At 33.5% G+C, this 25,680-nt stretch overlaps 1 protein-coding gene across 1 annotated transcript in view; it reads right to left on the bottom strand.

Annotated features, from left to right (window-relative positions):
• Positions 1-8,358: 8,358 nt before the first annotated feature.
• The window catches only part of LOC148946403 (uncharacterized), a 327,531-nt gene continuing 310,209 nt past the window's right edge, over positions 8,359-25,680 (bottom strand). Inside the window, exon 6 of the mRNA XM_089097688.1 lies at positions 8,359-8,520. Within this exon, the coding sequence (XP_088953814.1) occupies positions 8,359-8,520 (162 nt within the window). The remainder of the gene's footprint in view (positions 8,521-25,680) is intronic.

The raw sequence follows: 25,680 nt of genomic DNA on the forward strand, positions 1-25,680 counted from the left end.
ACATTTATTATTGAAATTAACGAGTGTTTGTCAAATCTTTGTCGTCAAACCTAAAATAAACTCTAAAAAGTAAACGTTTAGAAACAATATATACAATAAACAATAACAGAGTTAGTTCTGAATCCTAATCTGTAAAGCCTTTTAAGTTAACTTCAAAATTTATTAGTATTAAAAACTTGTTTAATCTTAGAAACACCTGGGGGGACTACCTCAGAATGGGAAAAGGACTATGAAAAAAGTCGCATGACCGAATTCAAAATGATTTACAATCGTTGTGTGGGAGGTTTTATTTTTCTATATAAAGAAGCAAATTTTGAATGTTTCTTGAGAAGGACAGTTCCAGATACAGTTTTCATTTTAAATTTTGGTACTGATAAGAACTTTTAAGTCCTAAAATGCAATATTTAAAGAATGTTTGTTCCCATACAATTGCTTTTCTAAAAATCTTTTAAAATTGTTGATGCTTTGTAGAATTATGAAATCATGAGGTTTGTCATTTGACATTGGCAAGATGAAATGTCATATACTCTAACCAAAACCTCCATACCGAATACCGAAAACCTTCATACCGTCGCATGATCGAATTCAAAATGATTTAGAACTGTTGTGTGGGAGGTTTTATTCTTCTATATAAAAAAGAAAATTTTGCATGTTTCTTGAGAAGGACAGTTCCAGATACAGTTTTATTTTAAATCTTGGTGGGAGAGGAGAAAGAGCTGCAACAAATTGCAGTCGTAGGAAATTTTGAGAGGAATGTCTTGAAAGAAAATTTTATCGATTCCTGAAATACAAGGGAAACACAACTTAAATGTAAAGAGCGAGGGTTTGAGAACCTCATATTTGGAATAGTTTCTGTTCCTTTTAAGTTGTAATGTTCTTCCTTACTTTAAGTTGAAAAAGCTTGTTATTTTTTATTTAATCATAACAGAGTCCAAAACTATCTTTAAGCACAGAAGGGGTGTGGGTAAATCATTTAAGTATGTTAGAAAAAGGGGGAGGAGAAGAAAGGAGGTCGTAGCCTCCTTTCTTTGGAAGGAATCTATCTATTTAGGGTGGTGGAGGAATGGTTTCAACATGCTGGGTTGAGCTTGAATGTAAAATTGAAGTTTATGTTCAGTAGTTTTAGATTTTACGGGGGAGGGATACAACCAAAGCCAAAATTTTTCGGCTGACTTCCATCGGTTTCAATATCTGAAAACAGTCTCCTCAAATTAGCCATTACTGGCTTTTGGGGCCGACTTCTCCTCTCAAAACTTTACTCTGTTTTTCTGATTCTTCTGGAGAAGGAAATACCCCCTGTCTGGAAAAGGACGTAATTTACTCCTTTTCTTCTGAAGGAAAATACTTTAGATAAGCCACAAAATTTTGCTTCTGAGAGAATGATAATCCCTATAAAAATTACTATTTTTAAAATGTAGATTACAGGGATAGATGTATAAGCAGATTTTTGGGTGGTAGGAACCTAAAATTAAGCCCAAAATTAATAAGACCTAAATAATTTAGATCAATCTATAAAAAGTATCTATCCAAACAACAAATATTACAGGGATAGATGTATAATCGGATTTTTGGGTGGTAGGAAGCTAAAATTAAGCACAAAATTAATAAAACCTAAATAATTTAGATCAATCTATAAGAACTATCTATCCAAACCAAAAAGAAAAAGAAAAAGAAAATTCAGTGCTAATATAATTTTAAGGTGTTATGCCACACAGAAGAATGTATCCATAAACCTAAAGCATTTGAACAATATTTTTTATATTATAAACTAAAAGGAATTTTGGGAACACCCAGGGAGCATAACTTCCACTTTTAACTTTTATTTTGGAAAACGCTAAGTTTAGACGTGTACGCGGGGGGTCTTTGGTCTCTCGTCCCCCCCCCCCCAAAAATGAAATTATTATTTATTTTCTAACCTCTAAAGTTTGCCTTACTTTTACGCCTAAATTAAATGATGTTCATAGAAAGCTAACGTTTCTTATAGACGACAATTTGAAAGCATCATTCGAATCAAGTGATTCATCCGAGACTAACACATTTGATACTGACACTCTGAATTAAGAAACGATGCAAAAAGATGTTGAAGGTGATTTCTGTGGAGAATGAGGAAGAGAGAAACTTCTTACAAATTTACATTTTCTAACTTCTCTTGAGAAGTCTTTTAGTTCAATATGAGGGGCATTTTCTCAAATTATATTGTATAAAACAAATATACTTGTAGAACATTGATAGAAGTCTCTTCCAAACGGAAATTTCTACATTCTATCACCCTTGTACGCGGCAAAAGAAAGCAAGCCCAGGTGAACTATATTTTTTCACGCCATTTGTCCCAGTTAGGACCACCAGGTCATCAGAAATATATTCTTAGACAGGTATTCTGTTTATGCCATCAAAAAGACTCATAAAATAATTTAATTTCAGAATTTCGACTTTCCCTTGATGGTACTTTAAGTTCTTAAGGTTATTTTTTTCAGTTTAAATTTTTAGTATAAGAAAAAAAAACTGAAAACAGAGAGAAATTGAGAAAAAGGATAAATTTTCTAACACAAAAGTAAAGGGTGACGTTAAACACGAGCCAAACTACGTTGAATATGAGGAGGTCTGATGCCATTATGAATCCTTAGGCTAAATCTTCACTTACACTTTGATGAAATTTCTTCAAAAGATTCGAATATAGTCAGGTATTAATTGGAAATATGTTGTTCGCATATTGCCTTTGAAAAGATTCAGTCCATTTAGTCCAAAACATTTCGTCCAGTAATAAAAAAAAAATTAAACTCGTATTCGGCCTTCTTTTCAAAAATAATGCAGCAGTAACAGGCCATCATTATGAAGGTTTTGGTTAGAGTATATCACATATCATCTTGCCAATATCAAATAACAAACCTCATGATTTCATAATTCTACAAGACATCAATAATTTTAAAAGATTTCTAGAAGAGCAATTGTACGGGAACAAAAATTCTTTAGTTATTGCATTTTAGGACTTAAAAGTTTTTGTCAGTTTTCAGTTTTTTATGTAGCCCATATCTTACATCATAATGGATACGAGCTAAAGGATCAGTGACAAAACACCCACCAGAAGAGTCTTAAAGCACAAGAATTAGGGCACAAGAGCACAAAAGAACAATAATAAAAAAAATTAGGGGCAAGCCCCTTTATTTTATGCACTTCAATGCACAGAAACAGTTGAATAAGAAAACCATTGTGCCTTCCTCTGAAATTTATCCCATCCCAGAGAGCAAACCTGTTTACTTGGCTGGCGCAGCTAATAAGATAGATCAGTGAAGTGAAATAGACTATTAATAAGCATTTGAAAACAGAGGCTTAGCTTTTATTTCCAACCATTTGATAGAATAAAGCCACAAATCATCAAAATTAAACTATATTCTAAAGTTACTATTTTATTAGTCTGTTTGTTTCTTTAGTGGCAAAATACTATAGTTTCCACTGAAAACTGAAACATTAGTTTTATCTCTGCTTATTTTTTATTATTTAGTTTCTTATAATAAAACATCGTTTTGGCAATATTTCTTTTTTTTAATCTACAATAAAAGTTGTCTCCTAAATAATATAAATTGACCATAGAATTGATTTAGTAATAAAAAATAAGAGGCAAAACTGGTTTTAAAGAACGCTAAATACTAACTAGGTTTTCAGAAAAGAGAATATCGGTTTCTATCACCCCACTCTCTCCTAGGAACACTAAAAACTCTATTCATCTATGAAGTATAAAATACTGTATTATTTGATATAAATTTTAGATACCTTTCATGATAAAAAGCTTTTTATTCAAATCTTACCCCCAAGCATTTTTGTTTAGTCGTGTTCATGAAGTGTTAATAAAAAAGAAAATGACACATCTACATTCCTTTAAATATTCTAAACATCTTTTCAACAGGAAATAAAAAGAATCAAATTAGATTACTGCAATTCAAAGCCTATCAAAATATTTCCTCTCTTTTTATTAAGTTATTCAAGAGTAAAAGTTAACAAGCTAAAGAAGCGGAAAATTGTATTTTATGTTTTACACCTCCTTAGGGGGTAATTTTCTACCATTTAGTTAAAACGTTTTTTAACCCTCTTACGTGATGGACGACTTAGGTAGCACATTAACTTCACATTTTATGAAAGGGTCTAATTAACAGACATTAAAAAAGCGACGGAACGGGATTTGGTTTGGATTTGCTGGCTGTCGTGGGTCGGCCAAACTTGAAGCTGTTTCGAAATATATTAGTGAAATACAGGCAAAGCGTAACAAAGTAGAATACAAAATTTTATCGCATTGGGGTCTTTTCTTGGGTCTTCGAACCTTTTTTTTCCTATGAAGCTATTTGTGGTTCCTTAGAAATTTATTGATAGTAGTAGTAGTAGTAAAATGATATGTATGTAATTGGCATTGAGACTGCAATGAAAAATTACGTAATTTCCACTAACCCTATTTTTTTTAATTACTATTCCACCGGTATTTGTTAAGAATCCAGTAAACACACGATATGGGAATGCTAATGAAATAAAACAAAGTATGATACAAATATAATAGTTCAGAAACAAATTTGGGATATATATTTGCACATTAGGGGGGAGGGGGGGGGGTAAAGCATAGGATATATTAAATACGTAACCTAACCTAACTTGGGCACCTTTTTTGCCCCTTTCACCCCCCAAAAAACTAAAGTTTAAACATTTTTCAAGGAGTGAGCAATACCTCACAAGACAGCGGAAATTGCAGTAGATTTTAGATGCGGTTCTTCGCATGTTTACTGGATTCTTAACAAGTACCATTCCACCCAACACTGTTCAAGTTATGGTGATTAGTTAGTAAAGAGAATTCATAACTTTGTAAGTTTCTCTATACAAATTTGGGTTTATTGAATTAAATTTAACCTCTAAGAATCCTCTATATACAGAATAAATTTTGCTCATTTAAGTTTTAGTTTAGTTCATTTCATTTTACTGATATATCAGATGGCGCTTTCGGTGCGTAAATTACTTTCTGTTCGTTTTTTGTTGCCAAACTTTTACTGTTGGTTAATACTGTCAATGTTTCTTCAGTTTATTAATTTAATTTAATTTAATTTAATTTAAATTTACCGTGGGTACCAACCGTGGGTACCATATGGGGTGCATTTCCCGCCAACTCTGGTCCTTTTTTAGGAGATTACAAATTAAATTCTTTAAATCAGAGTATTTTCAAAGTGCAAGCTTCTGAAAACATCAGCTCTGCCATATTTTAGGTACAAAAATGGTGTTTAAAGCGCACTTTTTGTGGCTGCGCCTTTTCTAATCAAACGTTAGATAACATTAACGCGAGCTTTATTTGTGTTGAGACTGGTTTCATTAAGTCTAGCCAGCGTTTCTGATCATGTAAAACTTAGTATTTTTTTTGTTGTTGTTGTGCAACCAACCCTAAGCAGGTAAGGCCTTCCAAATATATTTCCAAGTTAATTTTATCCAGTAGCACTTAACGGATGAATGAGACACAAACTTCAGTATACAGTGGAAAAAACACACGTTCTACAGAGGATAGAGGGGCGTTGAAAAATGTTAAGGTTTGTATTTCAATTCAACACAAAAGTTAGTTTCCATGGTTCGTTTATTAGAAAACGGCTTTGAGAGGATATTGAACCCAGCATAAAAAACAAGTATTTGCAATTTTGTAGTTTGCGAGAATCGGTCAGATATTGATTTTATTCGTTTTTGGAACGGGCGAAATTTTTCTGACGAAATACATAATTTTGTCATAAAATTTTCCGAAACCTGTTTTCTTCCCTCCCCCCTTATTCCCCCTGGAAATATTAATTATGACACAGCTGCGTCACGGCACAACCCCCTCTCCCTGATCAGCACTGTATAGTAATAGTTAATGTAAAATTCTTACTTCACGAGAGGAGCAACGATGTCATTTAAAAACAACGAAGAAGAAGCAGGCTTATGAAAAGGATCCCTCTTACCGAGAAATTGTTGTATTTAATTTTTTTTTTAGAATACACTGTCAATTAGTTTTACATAATTTGCCAAACAACTATGAAGCTATCACTGACTGTGCGTGCAACGGTAAATTGAGAAAATATTAGCTTTCATTTACAGGCGAATGAAAGTCGGTGCTTCGGTACCCGGGTTGGTCCTCTATGAATCTAAAATCAGGGCACCAACTTGCTACTTTTGGTTCCAAAGGAAATCAAATTATCTTAAATGGGGTATGCAGATGGGCAATTTTTTTACTGGTGAAAGTCAATGTAAGCATGAAAGCAGATCTTGGCAATAACTGTTTTGCTAGGAAAACATAAGTCAGTAGCCTAATATACAACGAAGAAGACAGGGTTTAAATATTTGTTGATAAAACACCTCCATCCGTCCACCCAAGAGTCAGAAATGTAAAGCCATTAGAATAAAACATTTACGCTCCACAAAGCATTAGTCATTGTTCTAACCGAAGAAAGGAGTTTTGCATAACTAAACTCCGCCCCTAGATCTTAATCCAAAGATTTTCAGAGCTATTGGATTCTTAGGCTTGCTGAATTAGAAAACTGCTGTCACAAGTTTAGATGCATTAAGGTCCAGAAATAGGCTAATTGCTACCCCGATTTAAGAGCCCAAACAGCACCGGTCTGGATACCGAAGACCTGGTTTAGCAAGAACCTTCTTTCCTCTTCTAAGCCTCCCGTAAGTTAGGTTAGGTAGAAATTCTGTCCCTAGTCTTTCGTGAGGAATCTTACCGCATGATCTATTTATGGAAAAGATGTGGAAACACCAGAAATTGAGTGCTAGGCTAGCACAAAGGCTGAACCAGCAAGCCGGGGACTTGCTGTTAATTAAAACACAATGAAACACCCGTATGCCAAGTATCAGTATTCCAACCAAAGTTGAAGCGTCCACAGTAGATGTGATGCTCTGGTCAGGGGAGGTGGCGTAATGAAAAATTGATGAGTCTTTCCAGTTGGAAAAATCCCATATTATATTGCATCTTGGTTATGTATAAAGAAAAAACGGGAGAAATTTGCAGGCCAATGAGCCTATTGGGAAATAGAAAAATGTTCTACAATTTTTTATTTATCTTTTACTATTGTATGTGTCTTTCTTGATGAATAAATCTTATCTTTGCTGCAGCAATGATGGACTCAGCGAACGAAGTCCTTGGAGCGTTAAAACCAAAATGAAAATTCCGGATAATACAAGAAAACATTAAGTTACCCAATAAATGCGGGCAGTCCTACTCTGAAACAGAGTACAAGAGTGAAACACGGCAAGACCACTAGACAGAAATGGAGAATCTCATAGAATCTGCGTCTAAGGCACACAACGCCTGCAAGTTCTACCAATTGCTAAAACAAGTCACTGAGAGCAGCCAACATATCTCTGAGACCATCTGCCTGAGCGATGAGTGGATCATGGCGGACTTTTCTGTACGAACATCAGATTAGAAGAAATATATTCAAGAACTCTTAAATTTGTCCAATCGTTCACACATACTCCAAAGCTTCAGATGTCCTTCAAGCACTTTGAAGATTTGTTTTGAGCTCCCTGATATAACTAGAATAACAAAAGCCATAGGTTCAGTGACCAACGAAAAGTTTGCTGTGGTTCTGTTGAAGATAGTCAGCCTACATTACTGCATAAAACTGCAGATAAAATAAAATTGTCGCAGCCCATCTTAAACTGCTGTTAGACTAAATTTGGACCGAATAGACTTTCTCGAAGGAATAGAACGGCTTAGTCATTATTCTTGTCTTCAAAGAGAGTGAGTGAAAAGTCAGAATGTAAGAATTACCTTGGAGTTGCTCTCACTGATGTCACGGCAAATTTTTTTATCCTCGTTTTGTTTCGTACATTCAAACAGACCTGAGAATTAAAATGCAGGAAAATAAACAAGTTTCAGAGCCAGTGACTCTTGCACTGAGAAAGTTCTCATTCTTAGTCTGCTGCTTCAGCAGTGCCATATACACAGTCTGGCACTGATCCTTATTTTCATCGATTTTACAGAAGCCTTCCATTAATTTGAGCGAAAGGTTTTTTCTAGCATCCTAGGTAAGGATGGAACACCCTCGTATTCTGCAGAGTTTTCAAAAGTTTTCAACCAGGCAACACAAATGAGGTTCCGGGATTCTGGTCTAGAGTCTGAAAATGTCGCTGTAAACTAAACGGCCAAGAAAAGGTTTCGCTGAAAATTTCCCTGTGGAGTCAGGACTTAAGCAATGTTACGTCCAATCATCCATCCTTTTCAATTCTATATACCAGATTATGGAGTGAGGTGTCAGGACCCATGCAGGAGGGACAGTCGGAAAAGATGTTCAGGTCCCTGACATAGTTTCCTCGCTGAGGATAATTCAATGAAAGCCAAAATAATTCAACAGAGACCTAAATGATCCCTACCAGCTTCCAGAGTCCTCCTTCTATATCCTTTCGGGGGAACAGCCATTGAGCAAGTTGAATAATTCGCTTACTTCGCATCCCTTGTTTACTTCGCATCGCACAGCCTCTTTCCGTTTTGCCCAGCTCAATAAATAACTTTTGGAACGCCTAAGCAAAAATGTCAATATAAGAATTAGAGATAAGGAGGCGATTTTCAGAAGCTCTCTCCTATATTGGTGGAAAACACGGGTTATCAAAGCTCACACTAGCAGAAAACTGAACGGGTTTGATGACCAATATCTCCGTCGTAATATGACGGCAGTGCCATCAACAAGCAACCAACAAGGACACCGCAAACGCTGTAAGCAACAGTGCGCTATATTAGTAATTGCGAAGAAACAACGGTTCTTGTGGCTGGGGTATTATCTACCCTGCAATGATCAGTGATGCTTGTCATAGTTCGTTATTAAAGTGCAGCCACTTGAGAACTGAAAACATTGATCCCGCAGACCAGAAGAAAGATGACTAGTCAATGGTGAAGAACGACAAAAAGCCAACTGGAGGCTCCCACCTCTTCGATTGGCTCTATGACAGGGGTCGGCAAAACCATCTTGACACTGCTGCACAAGACCGTGCCTCATGAAAAATAGCTGCTGGTGAAATTGTGGGCAGAGCAGCGTCTAGTTCCCTTCAAAAGTAAGGTAAGTAAGAACTTTCATACACTGCATCAATGCGCACCCAAGCTCTGCTGGGTCCTTCATAAGGTTGTTTGATAATCTTTCTGTGTATTTGTATACAATTCTGAAACATTTATGCCAGCTTTGCCTCTCACAGAGACTATCCGTATTAGTTTTACTCTAATTAGCCATGGCTCTCAAGTTTTTCATCACTTCCACCAAGTTGATTTTAATTCAAAAGTCAATAATTAAAGTCAGTTGGTTTTAATTATAAAATTGTATTTTATAAAAGTTGTGTAAAGGACCGGGCCACATGAAAAATGATCGCTGGTGAAATTACGGAAGCTGAGCAAGGCGGAGCAGCGTCTAATTCCCTTTAAAAATGAGTTAAGTAAGAACCTCCATACACTATATCAATAAATAACCCTGCTCTACAACGTCCTTCTTAACGTTCGCTTGATAATTGAAAAAAAAGTCCTTCTACGACATGTTAACTATGTTTTTATAACAAACATTAAAATGATAGTAAAGCTCAGCTATGGGTAGATATAGTATACCAGCAATGCATTGCCTTCATGTTTTCTAAAATATTCCCTTAATACACGTTATCTTTTTGGAGTCGCAACGGTTGTGTTATCGATATCAGTTAAATCAATTATTTAGCAAGTGCTAAACATAGTGAAATTATAGAACAGTGATATAGCGTTTTCTCACCTTGCATCAGCAATATACCTTCTTATGTTAATAATGCCATTTTATGCGCTCCGGCTATCTGGCCTGCTTTCTGGATAAGCAGCTTTCATCCGCTCCTTTGAAACCATTGTCATAAATAATCCAAAGCAAAGTTATCAGTCGGCTTTGAAAATGGGTTTTTATCTTTATTAGACTAATCAATAATGATTTACTTATGTACGGGTTCTCTGAACACGAAGGCCTAGGCTAAATTAATGACTTAAAATCAGATCCTGAAGGCTAACGAAATATCTCTGTTTTAATCTCAACGATTTTTGAGGTATTATGTGAGAATTAAGTTATTAATGATTAAATATGGTTGTCAGTTAGGCCCGTGCTTTGGTTGGAGTCTTAAGCATGCTGATGGAATACAAATTGATAGACAAATTTTCGTGTCAAAAAAATCATCGCCGACAAAATCCTTTTAAATCTCTTAATTCAATAAACCGTTTCATGTGTACAAGCAATTTTTTCGCTGGAAGAGTTTGAAACCAATTAGAAATTGGTCGGTCAGGCTTCTTTAAAAACCATCCTTTAAGATTCTTTAACTGTTATATTGGTTTACTAGAGTCCATAATTATGGACTTGTGAATTATTTTTCTTTTTATCAGCATATCCACAAGAAAACACGGCTGTTGACGCTGACGAGGAAGCTGCCAGTACATGCAGAAATTGGAGTATGGAAACCTTCCTCTTCCTTTTATTCCTTTTTTTTTAATTTTGGATGTGTTTTTTAAATTTTTTAGGCAACCTTCCATAATTGGCTCCAAAATTGAGTCTATAATTCTGACTTGCTTTAGTTTTGGTGATGCAAAATCTTATCATTTATCCACTGACCCCAAGCACCATTATTTGATAGGAAGTGTCTTTTTTCCCTGACTAAGACACCTTTTCAATTTCAACAACGAAGGATTGCAACCTTACTTTGACAATTCAACAAAAAACGAGTTTTCTAAACAGAAAGTAAGAAGAAACATTAAAACTTAAAATGAACAGAAATTATTCCATATATGAAAGGGGCTGTCCCCTCCTTTACGCCTTACTCTTTACGCTAAAGATTTTATTGTTTTAAAAGTAGAGTTGTGAAAAAGAGTCAAACTTTAGCGTAAAGAGCGAGGCGTAGAGGAGGATACAGCGTTTTCCATATACGGAATAATTTCTGTTCGTTTTAAGTTTTAATGTCGCTCCTCACTTTCTGTTTAAAAGCTTGTTTTTTTTATATTTAATTTCTGAACATTTTTGAATTAAATTTATGACGCGTAAAATTTATTACGTGTCTAAAGGGAATTGCCCCTCCCTTAACACCTCGCTATTTACGCTAAAGTTTTTTAGTCAAACAGTTCGTGGTAACGAACTGTAAGTAAGAAGTGACCCGGCTCAATGGTAACCGAAACTCTAGATAACGGGATTTTGATACCAACAGATACATCAAAAGAATCAGATTTTAATGCTGATTTCAAATATTTAAGTTTCATCGATTTTAGTTTTACCCATCAAAAGTTCCGCGCCTGAAAAAATTGGCTGATTTTCGAAAAAAGGGGAGAAGACCCCCTAAAAGTGATATAACCTTAATGAAAATCACACTATCAGATTCAGCGTATCAGAAAATCCTGCTGCATAATTTTCAAGGACATTTAAGCAAAAACGTGAATTTTTATAATTTTTGCCAGAAGAATGATCACGGATGCGTGTTTATTTGTTTGTTTGTTTTTTTTCCCCAGGGGCAATCGCATCGACCCTGTGGTCCTAGAATATCGTGGGAGGACTCCTTGGAACGGAAATTAAAAGTTCTAGTGCCATTTTAAGTGACCAAAGGAATGGAGGGCAACTAGGCCCCCTCCAACGCACATTTTTCTGCCAAAGTCACCGGCTCAAAATTTTGAGATAGCCAATTTGTTCAGCATGGTTGAATATATGATAACTATGTATTTTAGGATGACTTAATACCCCGAAGTCCCCGGGGGGAGGGCTGAAAGTTATGAACTTTACCCAATGTTAACATATGGTATTGGTTATTGGGAAGTATAAAGACGTTTTCACGGGGGATTTTTTCTGATAGTGGGGGGAGGGGGTTGGGTTGGGGGTTATGTGAGAGGAACTTTCCATGAAGGAAGTTTCATGGGGGAAGGGACATTGATATGAAGGGGGCGCCAGATTTACCAGCATTCTTTAAAAAAAGACCAGAAATTAAATAAAAAAAAAAGTTTTTCAACTGAAAGTAAGGAGCAACTTCACAACTTAAAACAAACAGAAAATATTACGTATATGATTGGGTTCACCCCCTAGTCAATACCTCGCTCTTTAAGCCAAAGATGTTTTAGTACTTTCATAAGAGCTATTTATTCTAATTAATGGCCTTTGTGATTAAGGGTCAATTTTAAAGAATTGGAACAAAATTCGAAATTTAGCTTAAAGAACAAGGTATTGACTAGGGGGCGAACTCCCTAATATACGTATTAAGAATATATGAATATAGAAGTTCGTTACCTAAGTTAATTCGTAAATTACGTATATTTATTGCTAATAAAAACGTTCGTAAATAAAATTAAACAAGTTTCGAGAAAGCCATTTAACCAAATAAAAGTAAAATTAACATGAAAATTTTGTAGTAATAATTTATGTACGGTGAGCCAATATCAAAACTTGCATTAATTCAAAAACGTTCAAAAATTTAAAAAAAAGCAAGTTTTTTTAACTGAAAGTAAGGAACGACGCTAAACATTAAAACGAACAGAAATTATTCCGTATATGAAAGGGGCTTTCCCCTCCTCAACGCCTTGCTCTTTACGTTCAAGTTTGACTTTCTCACAACTCTATTTTTTTTTAACAATAAAAAAATTTAGCGAAAAGAGCGAGGCGTTTAGGAGGGGACAGCCCCTTTCATATACAGAATAATTTCTGTTGGTTTTAATTTTTAATGTCGCTCCTTACTTTCAGTTAAAAAAACTTTTTTTTTTTTTTATTTAATACTATTAAAAAAGCTTCCTATTGTTCTAATTAAACGACCCTTGTGTTTCAGGAGTCATTCTTAAAGAATTGGAACAAAATTCAAATTTTAGCGCAAAGAGCAAGGTTTTGAGGAGGGGGCAACCCCCTTCATGCACGTAATAATAATCTCTTCGTTTTAAGTTTCAATGTTGCTCCTTACTTTCAGTACGAAAAATTTGTTTTATATTTAATTTAATTTCTAATTGTTTTTAAGTAATACCAGGAGATCTGGCCCCACCTCCACAGAGAAATTTCCCTCCCCACGGAAATACACTTTAGACAATTCAATCCCGGTGAAAGTTTACCCCGGGCAATTACAATTAACAACTCCACGCGCAAAATTGAGACGGAAAAGAGAAAGCAAGACATTTAAAAGAATTTTGTATAGGACTTCTGGCAAATTCCCCCAGTGTATAATTTCTCCTGACAAGCTCATCCCCTGGAAACTTCCTTCCCCATACAAAAAAATATAAAAAATTCACCCCCCCCCCCAACCAGAATATATATACATACTTCACAATAACAAATACTATGTGTAGATAATGGGTAAATTTTATGACTTAAAGACCTTTGCCCTGGTGCTGTGGGGGGTCATGTTATATAGAAAGGCAATGTTATTGAGCCTTTCAACTATGATGAGCAAAATGGCAATTTCAGAAATTTGATCAGACGACTTTGGGAAAAAAGGGGAGAAGGCGAGGTAGCCCTCCAATCTTTTTGATCACTTAAAAAGGGCGCTAGAACTTTTAGTTTCTACTTGAATGAGCCCTCTCAAGATATTCTAGAACCACTGGGTTGATACAATCACCCCGGGGGAAAAGAAATAAACACAGACCCGTGATCTATCTTCTGGAAAAAAAAATACAAAATTCCACATTTTTGCAGATAGAAGCTTGAAACCTCTACAGTATGGTTCTCTGATGCGCTGAATATGATAATGTGATTTTCATTAAGATTATATGACTTTTAGGGGGTGTTTTCCTCTTTTTTCGAAAATAAAGCAAATTTTTTCAGGCCTGTAACTTTTGATGGGTAACAATAAACTTAACGAATCTTATATATTAGAAGGAGAATAATAAGCTGATTCATTTGATGTAGCCAATCTATTGATATCAAAATTATGTTTTTTAGAGTTCAGGTACTATGGAGTCGCTCCTTACTTATAGTTCGTTACCACGAACTGCTTGATACTATCTATGTAACTGAGTGGCTAAACCTGTGTATTTATGTAAGTGGGCTAAGCCAAAAGGCGCCATGTGATTCCAAGCTAGCAAAAGGGCGTATCAGAGGTGTCTCAGGAGTGGCTACGTATATTGGCATCAAAATTTCGTTTTTTAGAGTTTCAGTTACTATTGAGCCGGGTCGCTCCTTACTCACAGTTCGTTACCACGAACCGTTTGATGACCTAATGAAAAGGACTAGCGAAGTAGGTTCATGTCAATTTCCTTTCATACCATGGCAGGTATAGAGGAATCTAATTTTTTTAGGGACGGATGTCCTTTTTTGGGGGGGGGGACATAAATGCATCAAAACGTCAAATTACTAGAAAACAAATACAGGCGAATTATGTGAAATCATCGGGAAATTATCCGTGGGAAGTGTCAGTCATAAGCCAAATTTTAACCCAGGTTTTGATACAATCCACCAATCGTTGGGTAAAAAATAAATCTAGTATTTTTGGTATTTTCCTATGTACTTCAATATAAAGAACATTCCGAAATAAAAAAGAGAATGGATTTCTCAAACGGGCAAATAAAAAAATTTTCTAGGATCTAATTGCAAAAATATGTTTTTATTGTTAGACGTTGATCGTTCTGTTCTGTTCTTTATTTATTTCTCCTTTTTTGGGTTTCTTAATAGACATGAAAGTATAAAGTATAAACTATGAAAGTATAAAGTATATATATAAAGCATAAAAAATGAAAGTATAAAGTTAAAACTAGTTTTATAATTCAAAACGTTAAAATATGAATTTAGTCGATATTGCCTTCAAGTTATTCAACTGATGATGGTAGTTCCTTTTATGAACTGATGTCTAAATGGAGGTAACTCCTGATATCCATAGTCTTTCTTTATCCAACCCTTCTTTTGTATTTTATCTTCAAATTTTGTATTTTGTATTGTATTGTTATTGTGTTTTGTATTTTTGTATTTTATTCAACAACAGAACTCCTTCATTCAGAATTCCTTCAGACTTATTTCTGAAGTAGAGCTTTGTTATAATAACTAATAGGCTAATAAATAATCTATTTTACTTTCCCCTTAAAATTTCTGATTGTATAATTTTGTCAAATAGACTAGCAAAATACTGATGAAGTATAACAAAAGCTTCAGAAAAAAAATTAATTAAATATCAGGAAGAAGTCTAAAGACTTATCACTAAGAGCCAAGACATAATTCAATACTGGAAAACTTGATGGCCTTCTCCACCCTACAGAAGACCAAAAAATTCAAAAATGCTAATACGAGAAAGCGAGATAATTTACAGCCAGTTAAAAAAAAAAAAATACTGGAGAACTGCCAATATTTCGGTTTTGCCAATATTTCGGTCAGTATTTTCTACCTGGTTTAGTCTCTTTTCTATAATAAATTCTAGCAATTTAATTGGACAGACATTACAAAATTAAATTTCCTTGAGATAATTTACATGTAGTCTCAAAAACTATTAAAAATTGTCTTGTGTAAATAGGGAGGTTATTGCGAGGATTTATGAGTTTAATTCCGTTTTTTCTACCCTTTTTATTCTTTTTCAAACAGCTCGTAGTATCGAACTGTAAGTAAGGAGCAACTCTGCCCAATAGTAACCGACACGATAAAAAAGTAATTTGTATACTCATAGATATATCAAAAGAATTCAATTGTTATGTTGATTTCAGACAAATAAGTTTCCATGGAGGACTTTTTCATGGGAGAAGAAAATTTTCCATGAAGGGCACGCAGGATTTCCCAGCATTATTTAACAAACGATCAGAAATTAAATAAAAAAACAAGTTTTTTCAACTGAAGCAAGGAGCAACATTAAAACTTAATATTGAACAGAAATCATTACGTATATGAGGGAGTTCGCTCTCCTCGTCAATTCCTTGCTCTTACGCTTACGAAAAATTTCTGTTCGTTTTAAGTTTTAATGTTGCTCCTTACTTTCAATTAAAAAACTTGTTGTTTTTATTTAATCGCTTTTAAGTGCCCATATTTGTCATCCTATGTGATAATGCTCATACTTTAGTACAATTTATTTTTTATTGCTGATTTCAATTTTGGTCAAACTTTTTTTTTCAACTTTTTCATACAAAATTTCAGGAATTTTTAATAGCGAAACAAAATTTCAATTTCTAGATGGAAGATCATCTTTGGTCGACAAGAAACTGTGATTTTGAGACGGAAATTGAGAGAAATGACTTCGGCTGCGGAGTTACCCTTATTTCGTATTGCAGCTTTGTATATTACTTTTCTTCTCGAAATTTACCCCTGCTTTGCTTTGTCCCTTTGAAAACAACAGATAGTAACCGAAATTATAAAAAAAACGGAACTTTGATAACAATTGATACATCAAAAGAATAGGCTTACTAGGCTGATTCCAAATATATAAAATTCGCTAAGTTTAACATGATCCATCAGATGCTACAAGACATAATTTGTCCGATTTTCGAAAAAGGGGAAACATCCCCAAAAGTCAACAAATTTTATTGGAAATTGCACCATCAGAATCAGCGTATCAGAGAACTCTTCTGTGTAAGTTTCTAGCTCTCATCTACATAAATGTGGAATTTTGTTTTTTTGCCAGAAGGGAGATCACGGATGCTTGTTTATTTGTTTTGTTTTTGGGAGGAGGAGGTTTTCAAGGGATGGATTTTCTAAGTGAATTATTTCCCAGGGAAGGGAAATTGCCAGGAGCGAACATTCCAGGGGAAATTTTACGCGGGGGAATTTACCAGAATTTATGTATGGAATGTGAGTAGGAAGGGCACAATAGCTATGAAACCCACACCGTGCTGCCATCTACAATTGAGTCTAACGCCAAACCTACATAATTTATTCAAGGATTATCGATCGAGACTAATGGGGTCAAGGTCAATTGATTTGTTGTTGTTCGTCTAGGTGCAATGACTCCAGGGGGCGAAGTTTGCACATGCGCATTAACAGGGGGAGAGATGTATTGATCTAGGACTCGAGGGGGAAGTGGATTTCTGAGAACTTGATTTACATAATCGGTGGGGAGAGGATTTCCGAGAAATTGATTACATAAAAGAAGGGGACAGAATTTCTGAGAAATTGATTTGCATAATCGAGGGGAATTATTGATCTACGAAAGGGGAATTAGAAATGACATCACTTGTTTCCTAGGAATTATACGAGATTCTAAGGAGATAGAAATTTTATTTTTAAATATGGCTTCTCTGATCTTACGTGACAGAGATAAATTAATATTGTATTTTTAAATATGGCTTCTCCGATCTTTAGGTCAGAGTGATAAATTGATATTCTATCGAAACCATAATAGTGTAACTAGGAACATCTTAGAGATGACGAGATTAACGTGGGAAAGGGTTTCCTAGGAATTTCAAATGTGACAGCGCAGGGATGCGAAAAAAAAGGAACACGCAGAAATTACTTTTAGGGGATTATTTGAGCGAAACCGTTTGAGACATTCTAGAAGGTGATTTTAGACGATGAATTAGAAGATGATTTTGGGTGAAACTCTGTGGTCGTTATAATACACAAGTTCCATTTGAACAGTGTTGTGAGGTCCCCTACCCCAACCCCAAAGGCCCTCCGGTAACCCCCAAAGGGCCCCACGGTGCCCCCAAAGGGCCCCCGACATCCCCCCAGGGCCCCCAGCGCCCCAAAGGGCCCCCTTGGCGCCCCCAAAGGGCCCCCTTGCTGCCCCCAAAGGACCCCCGGCGCCCCAAAGCCCCCCCTCCATTTTTTAATACTTTTTTATGTGCAATTGAGACATAGAAGGGTCCCCACATTTCAAAGGGCTTTTTTATATCTTTTCAGAACAATTTCTTTTCTTAATATCCCTCCTAAACCCATTTTACAAGTTGAAGTACTCATACTTTTCACCACAACTTTACCTTACGACTTTTTGAATACCCCAACGCCAAGCAATACTTTTCAAAATGCTTTTTTATATTATTTCAGAACAATTTCTTTACGTAATGTCCCTCCTAAGCCAATTTTACAAGTTGAAGTACTCATCCTTTTTACTCACAACTTTACGTTAGGGCTTTTTGGATATCTCATCACCAAGCGATACTTTCAAAAGGCTTTTTTTTTATATGTTCATAACAAAAAACAAATATTATTCATAAAATCACATGTATTTTAAATGTGGGTATCAAAGTAACAACAATCTTCTTTAATACCACAAAACGTTTACTGAACACACACAAATTTCTCTTAGAAATAATAATTTTCATCAGTGATAACACTTTTTATGTTCGAACTAGCAAGTTTTCTACCAAAGATACAAAATTTTTTCTTAGAAGTAACATTTTTTTTACTGTGAAAACAACTTTTCTGTCAGAAATAGCAAGTTCTGCTTAACACTAACAAACCTTCTCATCAAAGTAACGACATTTTATCTTAATACTAACATACTTTTACTGATAACACACAAATTTCTCTTAGAAATAATAGTTTTCATCAGTGATAACACTTTTTCTGTTCGAACTAGCAAGTTTTCTACCAAAGATACCAAATTTTGTCTTAGAAGTAACATTTTTTTTATAATTATAACAACTTTTCTGTCAGAAGTAGCAAGTTCTGCTTAACACTAACAAACCTTCTCATCAAAGTAACGACATTTTACCTTAATACTAACATACTTTTAATGAACACATACAAATTTTTCTTAGAAATAATATTTTTCATCAACGATAACACTTTTTCTATTCGAATTAGCAAGTTTTCTGTCAAAAATACCAAATTTTTTCTTAGAAGTAACATTTTTGTGATTTTGATAACAACTTTTCTGTCAGAAATAGCAAGTTTTGCTTAACACTAACAAACCTTCTCATCAAAGTAACGACATTTTACCTAAAAACTAACTTACTTTTACTGAACACACACAATTTTCTCTTAAAAATAATAATTTTCATCAGTGATAACACTTTATATGTTCGAACTAGCAAGTTTTCTACCAAAGATACCAAATTTTTTCTTAGAAGTAACTTTTTTTTTACTGAGAAAACAACTTTTCTGTCAGAAATAGCTAGTTCTGCTTAACACTAACAAACCTTCTCATCAAAGTAACGACATTTTAACTTAATACTAACATACTTTTACTGAACACGCACAAATTTCTCTTAGAAATAATATTTTTCATCAGTGATAACACTTTTTCTGTTCGAACTAGCAAGTTTTCTACCAAAGATACCAAATTTTTCTTAGAAGTAACATTTTTTTTATAATTATAACAACTTTTCTGTCAGAAGTAGCAAGTTCTGCTTAACACTAACAAATCTTCTCATCAAAGTAACGACATTTTACCTTAATACTAACATACTTTTAATGAACACACACAAATTTCTCTTAGAAATAATATTTTTCATCAGTGATAACACTTTTTCTGTTCGAACTAGCAAGTTTTCTGTCAAAGATACCAAATTTTTTCTTAGAAGTAACATTTTTTTGATTTTGATAACAACTTTTCTGTCAGAAATAGCAAGTTTTGCTTAACACTAACAAACCTTCTCATCAAAGTAACGACATTTTACCTAAAAACTAACTTACTTTTATTGAACACACACAAATTTCTCTTAGAAATAATATTTTTCATCAGTGAAAAAACTATTTCTGTTCGAACTAGCAACTTTTCTACCAAAGTTACCAAATTTTTTCTTAGAAGTAACAATTTTTTGATTGTGATAACAACTTTTCTCTCAGAAGTAGCAAGTTTTGCTTAACACTAACAAACCTTCTAATCAAAGTAACGACATTCTACCTTAAAACTAAATTACTTTTACTGAACACACACACATTTCTCTTAGAAATAATATTTTTCGTCACTGATAACACTTTTTCTGTTCGAACTAGCAAGTTTTCTACCAAAGATACCACATTTTGTCTTAGAAGTAACAATTTTTTGACTGTGATAACAACTTTTCTGTCAGAAGTAGCAAGTTTTGCTTAACACTAACAAACCTTCTCATCAAAGTAACAATATTTTACCTTAAAACTAACATACTTTTACTAAATACACACAAATTTCTCTTAGAAATAATATGTTACATCAGTGATAACACTTTTTCTGATCGAACTAGCAAGTTTTCTACCAAAGATACCAAATTTTCCACTTCAGTTTAGATTTTTCTCAAAGAGATGAAAAAATTTAATATAATGTCCCAAATTTTTCATAGTAGATAGAAAAGTTCAAGTTCACTTCTGAATTTTACCAAAGAACAATTCAGTTCTAATTTCTCCAGACAAAATGCAAATCTTCCACTCCAGTTTTAAGTTCAACAAGACATAAAGAAATTTAAAGTTCTGTTCTAAATTTTTCCGTAGTAGATAGAAAAAGCTATACCATAGTTGTGAATATTTGCTATGAAGATAAAAAGTTCTACTTCAATTTTAAGTTTTCTCAACGAAGTGAAGAAGAGTTCGACTTCGATTCTGAATTTTCTCAATGAAAAGAAATAAGTTATTGATCAATTCTATTTTTCCAAAATAATATAAAAATTTTCCACTTAAATTCAGATCTTTCTCAAAGAGATGAAAAATTTAAAAAACTGTTCCAAATTTTTCATAGAAGATAGAAAAGTTCAAGTTCTCTTCTCAATTTTACTAAAGAACACACTTCAATTCTAATTTCAGCAGAGAAAATAAAAAGCTTCCACTTTAGTTCTTATTTCCCCAAAGACACAAAAATTAAAGTTCCATTCTAGATTTTACCGTAGAAGATAGAAAAAGTTATACCTTTGATACGAATACTTACCTTGAAGATAAAAAGTTCCAGTTTAATTCTAAATTTTCTCAATGAAAAAGAAATAAGTTATTGCTTAATTCTATTTTTCCAAACAATATAAAAATTTTCCACTTCATTTCAGATTTTTCTCAAAGAGATGAAAAAATTTAACATACTGTTCCAAATTTTTCATAGAAGATAGAAAAGTTCAAGTTCACTTTTGAATTTTACCAAAGAACACAATTCAATTCTCATTTCTCCAGAGAAAATAAAAATCTTCGACTTCAGTTTTAAGTTCACCAAGACAAAGAAATTTAAAGTTCTATTCTAAATTTTTCGATGGTAGATAGAAAAAGCAATACCATAGTTGTGAATATTTTCTCGGAAGATAAAAAGTTCTACTTCAATTTTAAATTTTCTCAACGAAGTGAAGAAAAGTTTAACTTCTATTCTGAATCTTCGCGATGAATAAGAAATAAGTTATTGATCAATTCTATTTTTCCAAAATAATATAAAAATTTTCCACTTCAGTTAACATTTTTCTCAAAGAGATGAAAAAATTTAAAATAATGTTTCAAATTTTTCATACAAGATAGAAAAGTTCAAGTTCTCTTCTGAATTTTACCAAAGAACACAATTCAATTCTAGTTTCTCCAGAGAAAATAAAAAATCTTCCACTTCAGTTTTTAATTTCACAAAGACACAAAGAAATTTAAAGTTCCATTCTAAATTTTCTAAACGAAGTGAAGAAAAGTTCAAGTTCTATTCTGCATTTTTTCAATGAAAAAGAAATAAGTTATTGATCAATTCTATTTTTCAAAACAATATAAAAATTTTCCACTTCAGTTCAGATTTTTCTCAAAGAGAGGAAAAAATTTAAAATAATGTTCCAAATTCTTCATAGAAGATAGAAAAGTTCAAGTTCTCTTCTGAATTTTACCAAAGAACACAATTCAATTCTAATTTCTCCAGAGAAAATAAAAATCTTCCACTTCAATTTTAAGTTCACCAAGACATAAAGAAAATTAAAGTTCTATTCTAAATTTTTCCGTAGTAGATAGAAAAAGCTATACCTTCTATTTTTGCAAAATAATATAAAAATTTTCCACTTCAGTTCAGATTTTTCTCAAAGAGATGAAAAATTTAAAATAATGTTCCAAATTTTTCATAGAAGATAGAAAAGTTCAAGTTCTCTTCTGAATTTTGCCAAAGAACACAATTCAGTTCTAATTTCTCCTGTGAAAATAAAAATCTTCCACTCCACTTTTTAATTTCACAAAGACACAAAGAAATTTACAGTTACATTCTAAATTTTTCTGTAGTAGATAGAAATAGCTATACCATAGTTGTAAATATTTGCTATGAAGATAAAAAGTTCTACTTCAATTCTAAATTTTCTCTACGAAGTTAATAAATATTCAACTTCTCTTCTGAATTTTCTCAATGAAAAGAAATAAGTTATTGATCAATTCTATTTTTCCAGGGAAAATAAAAAATTTCCACTTCAGTTCAGATCTTTCTCAGAGAGATAAAAATTTAAAATACTGTTCCAAATTTTTTCATAGAAGATAGAAAAGCTCCACTTCGATTCTTAATTTTGCAAAACGTCAGGCGTCTATACTAATTTCCCAAGAGAAAATAATAAGTTTCCATTTTAGGTCTTGTTTCCCAAAACAATTAGAATACTACTACTCTATCCTAATTTTTGCCGAATAGGATAGTAAAGGTAATATCGAATATTCGATTGCCTACCTTGAAGAAGAAAAGTCCCAATTTAATTCAAATTTTTCTCAATAAATTAAAGAAAAGTTCAAGTTTCTTCTAATTTTTCCAAGAAAATAAAAAGGTTCCACTTCAGCTCTGGTTTTTCTCAAAGAGATGAAAAATTTAAAGTTCTGTTCTAAATTTTTCTGTAGATACTATGATTCTGAATTTTTCCTACAAGAAACGAATAGGTTCTGCTTTAATTCCATATTTTCTCAAAGAAGTGAAGAAAAGTTCAAGTTCTCTTTTGAATGTTTTCCCAGAAAAGAGAAAAGGTTCCACTTTAATTATGAGTTTTCACAAGGAAGTGAAGAAAAGTTCAAGTTCTTTTCTGAATTTTCTCAAAGAAAAGAAAAAAGTTATAGTCCAATTCTAATTTTCTCCAAAGAAAATAAAAAATCTCCGAGTGGAAGGATTTTGCACGCGGATTGATTTTACATGTGGGGGGTTGGGTTTCCAGGGATGAAATTTTCAGGGGCATTTTTACCGATTTTTTTTCCGGAGACGTAAGTTAACTTTTAAATTAAATTGTAGCTCCTTTGTCTTAGGAATTTACTCCTCAAATTTCTAAATTAGAAAACGATTGCGTCGTTCTATTATTAAAAACAATCTTCTAAGCTCGTTCATCTAACCTCCAAAACCATAGGTTAGGTTAGGTTTGGTATAAATAAATGTTCATAAATAAATAGAAACATTTCTCCGTGTTTAAGTTAAGTTAGGTTAGGTTAGCTTATCATGAGCACTCATGATAAGCTAACCTAACCTAACCTAACTTAACTTAATTTCAGAAGAGAACTTGAACTTTTCTATCTTCTATGAAAAATTTGGAACATTATTTAAAATTTTTTCATCTCTTTGAGAAAAATCTGAACTGAAGTGGAAAATTTGGTGTCTTTGGTAGAAAACTTGCAAGTTCGAACAGAAAAAGTGTTATCACTGATAAAAAATATTATTTCTAAGAGAAATTTGTGTGTGTTCAGTAAAAGTATGTTAGTTTTAATGGTAAAATATTGTTACTTTGATGAGAAGGTTTGTTAGTGTTAAGCAAAACTTGCTACTTCTGACAGAAAAATTGTTATCACAATCAATAAATTGTTACTTCTAAGAAAAAATTTGGTAACTTTGGTAGAAAAGTTGCTAGGTTAGGTTAGCTTATAATGAGCGCTCATGATAAGCTAACCTAACCTAACCTAACTTTTTTTCTCTTTGAGAAAAATCTGAACTGAAGTGGAAAATTTCGTATCTTTGGTAGAAAACTTGCTAGTTCGAACAGAAAAAGTGTTATCACTGATGAAAAATATTATTTCTAAGAGAAACTTGTGTGTGTTCAGTAGAACTATGTTAGTATTAAGGTAAAATATTGTTACTTTGATGAGAAGGTTTGTTAGTGTTAATCAAAACTTGCTACTTCTGACAGAAAAGTTGTTGTCATGGTCAAAAAATTGTTACTTCTAAGACAAAATTTGGTATCTTTGGTAGAAAACTTGCTAGTTCGAACAGAAAAAGTGTTTTCACTGACGAAAAATATTATTTCTAAGAGAAATTTGTGTGTTTTCAGTAAAATATGTTAGTATTAAGGTAAAATGTCGTTACTTTGATGAGAAGGTTTGTTAGTGTTAAGCAGAACTTGCTACTTCTGACAGAAAATTTGTTATCACAATCAAAAAATTGTTACTTCTAAGAAAAAATTTGGTATCTTTGGTAGAAAAGTTGCTAGTTCGAACAGAAAAAGTGTTATCACTGATGAAAAATATTATTTCTAAGAGAAAATTGTGTGGGTTCAGTAAACATTTGGTGATATTAAAGAAGATTGTTGTTACTGTGATGCACACATTTAAAATACTTGTGATTTTAGTAATAATATTTGATTTTTGTTCTGAAAAGATATTAAAAAGTCTTTTGAAAGTATTGATTGGTGATGGGATATTCGAAAAGCCATAAAGTAGAGTTGTGGGTGAAAAGGATGAGTACTTCAAGTTGTAAAATTGGTTTATTTGGGACATTACGTAAAGAACTCGTTCTGAAATAATATAAAAAAGCCTTTTGAAAAGTATTGCTTGGCGTTGGGGTATTCAAAAAGTCGTAAGGTAAAGTTGTGGTTAAAAGGATTACTCATCCTTGTAAAATGGGTTTAGGAGGGATTTTAAGAAAATAACTTGTTCTGAAAAGATATAATAAACCCTTTTGAAATGTGGGGGCCCTTCTTTGTCTCAAGTGCACATAAAAAAATATTAAAAAAATGGCTGGGGCCTTTGGGGGCGCCGGGGGCCCTGTGGGGGCACTGGGGGCCCTGTGGGGGTGTCAGGGGCCCTTTTGGGACCCTTTGGGGGCACCTGGGGGGCCTTTGGAGTTGGGGTAGGGGACCTCACAACACTGTTCAAATGGAACTTGTGTATTATAACAACCACGGAGTTTTACCCACATTCATCTTATAAAACATCGTCTATAATCACTTTCTAGAATGTCTCAAACGGTCTCGCTCATATAATACCCGATAAATTATTCCTGCGTGTTCCTTTTGTTTTGGCATCCCGGGTTTTCACATTTGAGTTTACTTAAAAACCCTTTCTTGCGTTAATCTCTTCATCTCTAAGATGTTTTTAGCTACACTATTGTGGTTTCGATAGAATATCAATTTATCATTCTGACCGAAAGATCGGAGAAGCCATATTTACAAATAGAATAGTAATTTATCTCTGTCACGTAAGATCTGAGAAGCCATATTAAAAAATAGAATTTCTATCTCTTTAGAATCCCGTATAATTCCTAGGAAACAAGTGATGTCATTTCTAATTCCCTTTTGTAGATCAATAATTCCCCTCGATTATGCAAATCAATTTGTCAGAAATTCTGTCCCCTTCTTTTATGTAATCAATTTCTCGGAAATCCTCTTCTCACCGATTATGTAAATCAAGTTCAAAGAAATCCACTTCCCCCTCGAGTCCTAGATCAATACATCTCTTCCCTGTCAATGCGCATATGCAAACTTCACCCCCTAGTGTCATTGCACCTAGACGAACAAGAACAAATCAATTAACCTTGACCCCATTAGTCTCGATCAATAATCCTTGAATACATTATGTAGGTTTGGCGTAAAACTAAATTGTAGATGGCAGTATGGTGTGGGTTTCATAGCTATTATGCCCTTCCTACTAATGTGTCTTATTTGTCTTACTTTCTCGCTGGGGACTCTATTTTATATGTTATTATTATTGTTCCTTTCTTATTATTGCTCTCCCCAGCCAAAGAAATTCT

The sequence above is a fragment of the Artemia sp. Qi Xiang Cuo genome, chromosome 12, assembly GCF_049724085.1.
Source record: "Artemia sp. Qi Xiang Cuo chromosome 12, ASM4972408v1, whole genome shotgun sequence".
NCBI classification, from domain to species: Eukaryota; Metazoa; Arthropoda; class Branchiopoda; order Anostraca; family Artemiidae; genus Artemia; species Artemia sp. Qi Xiang Cuo.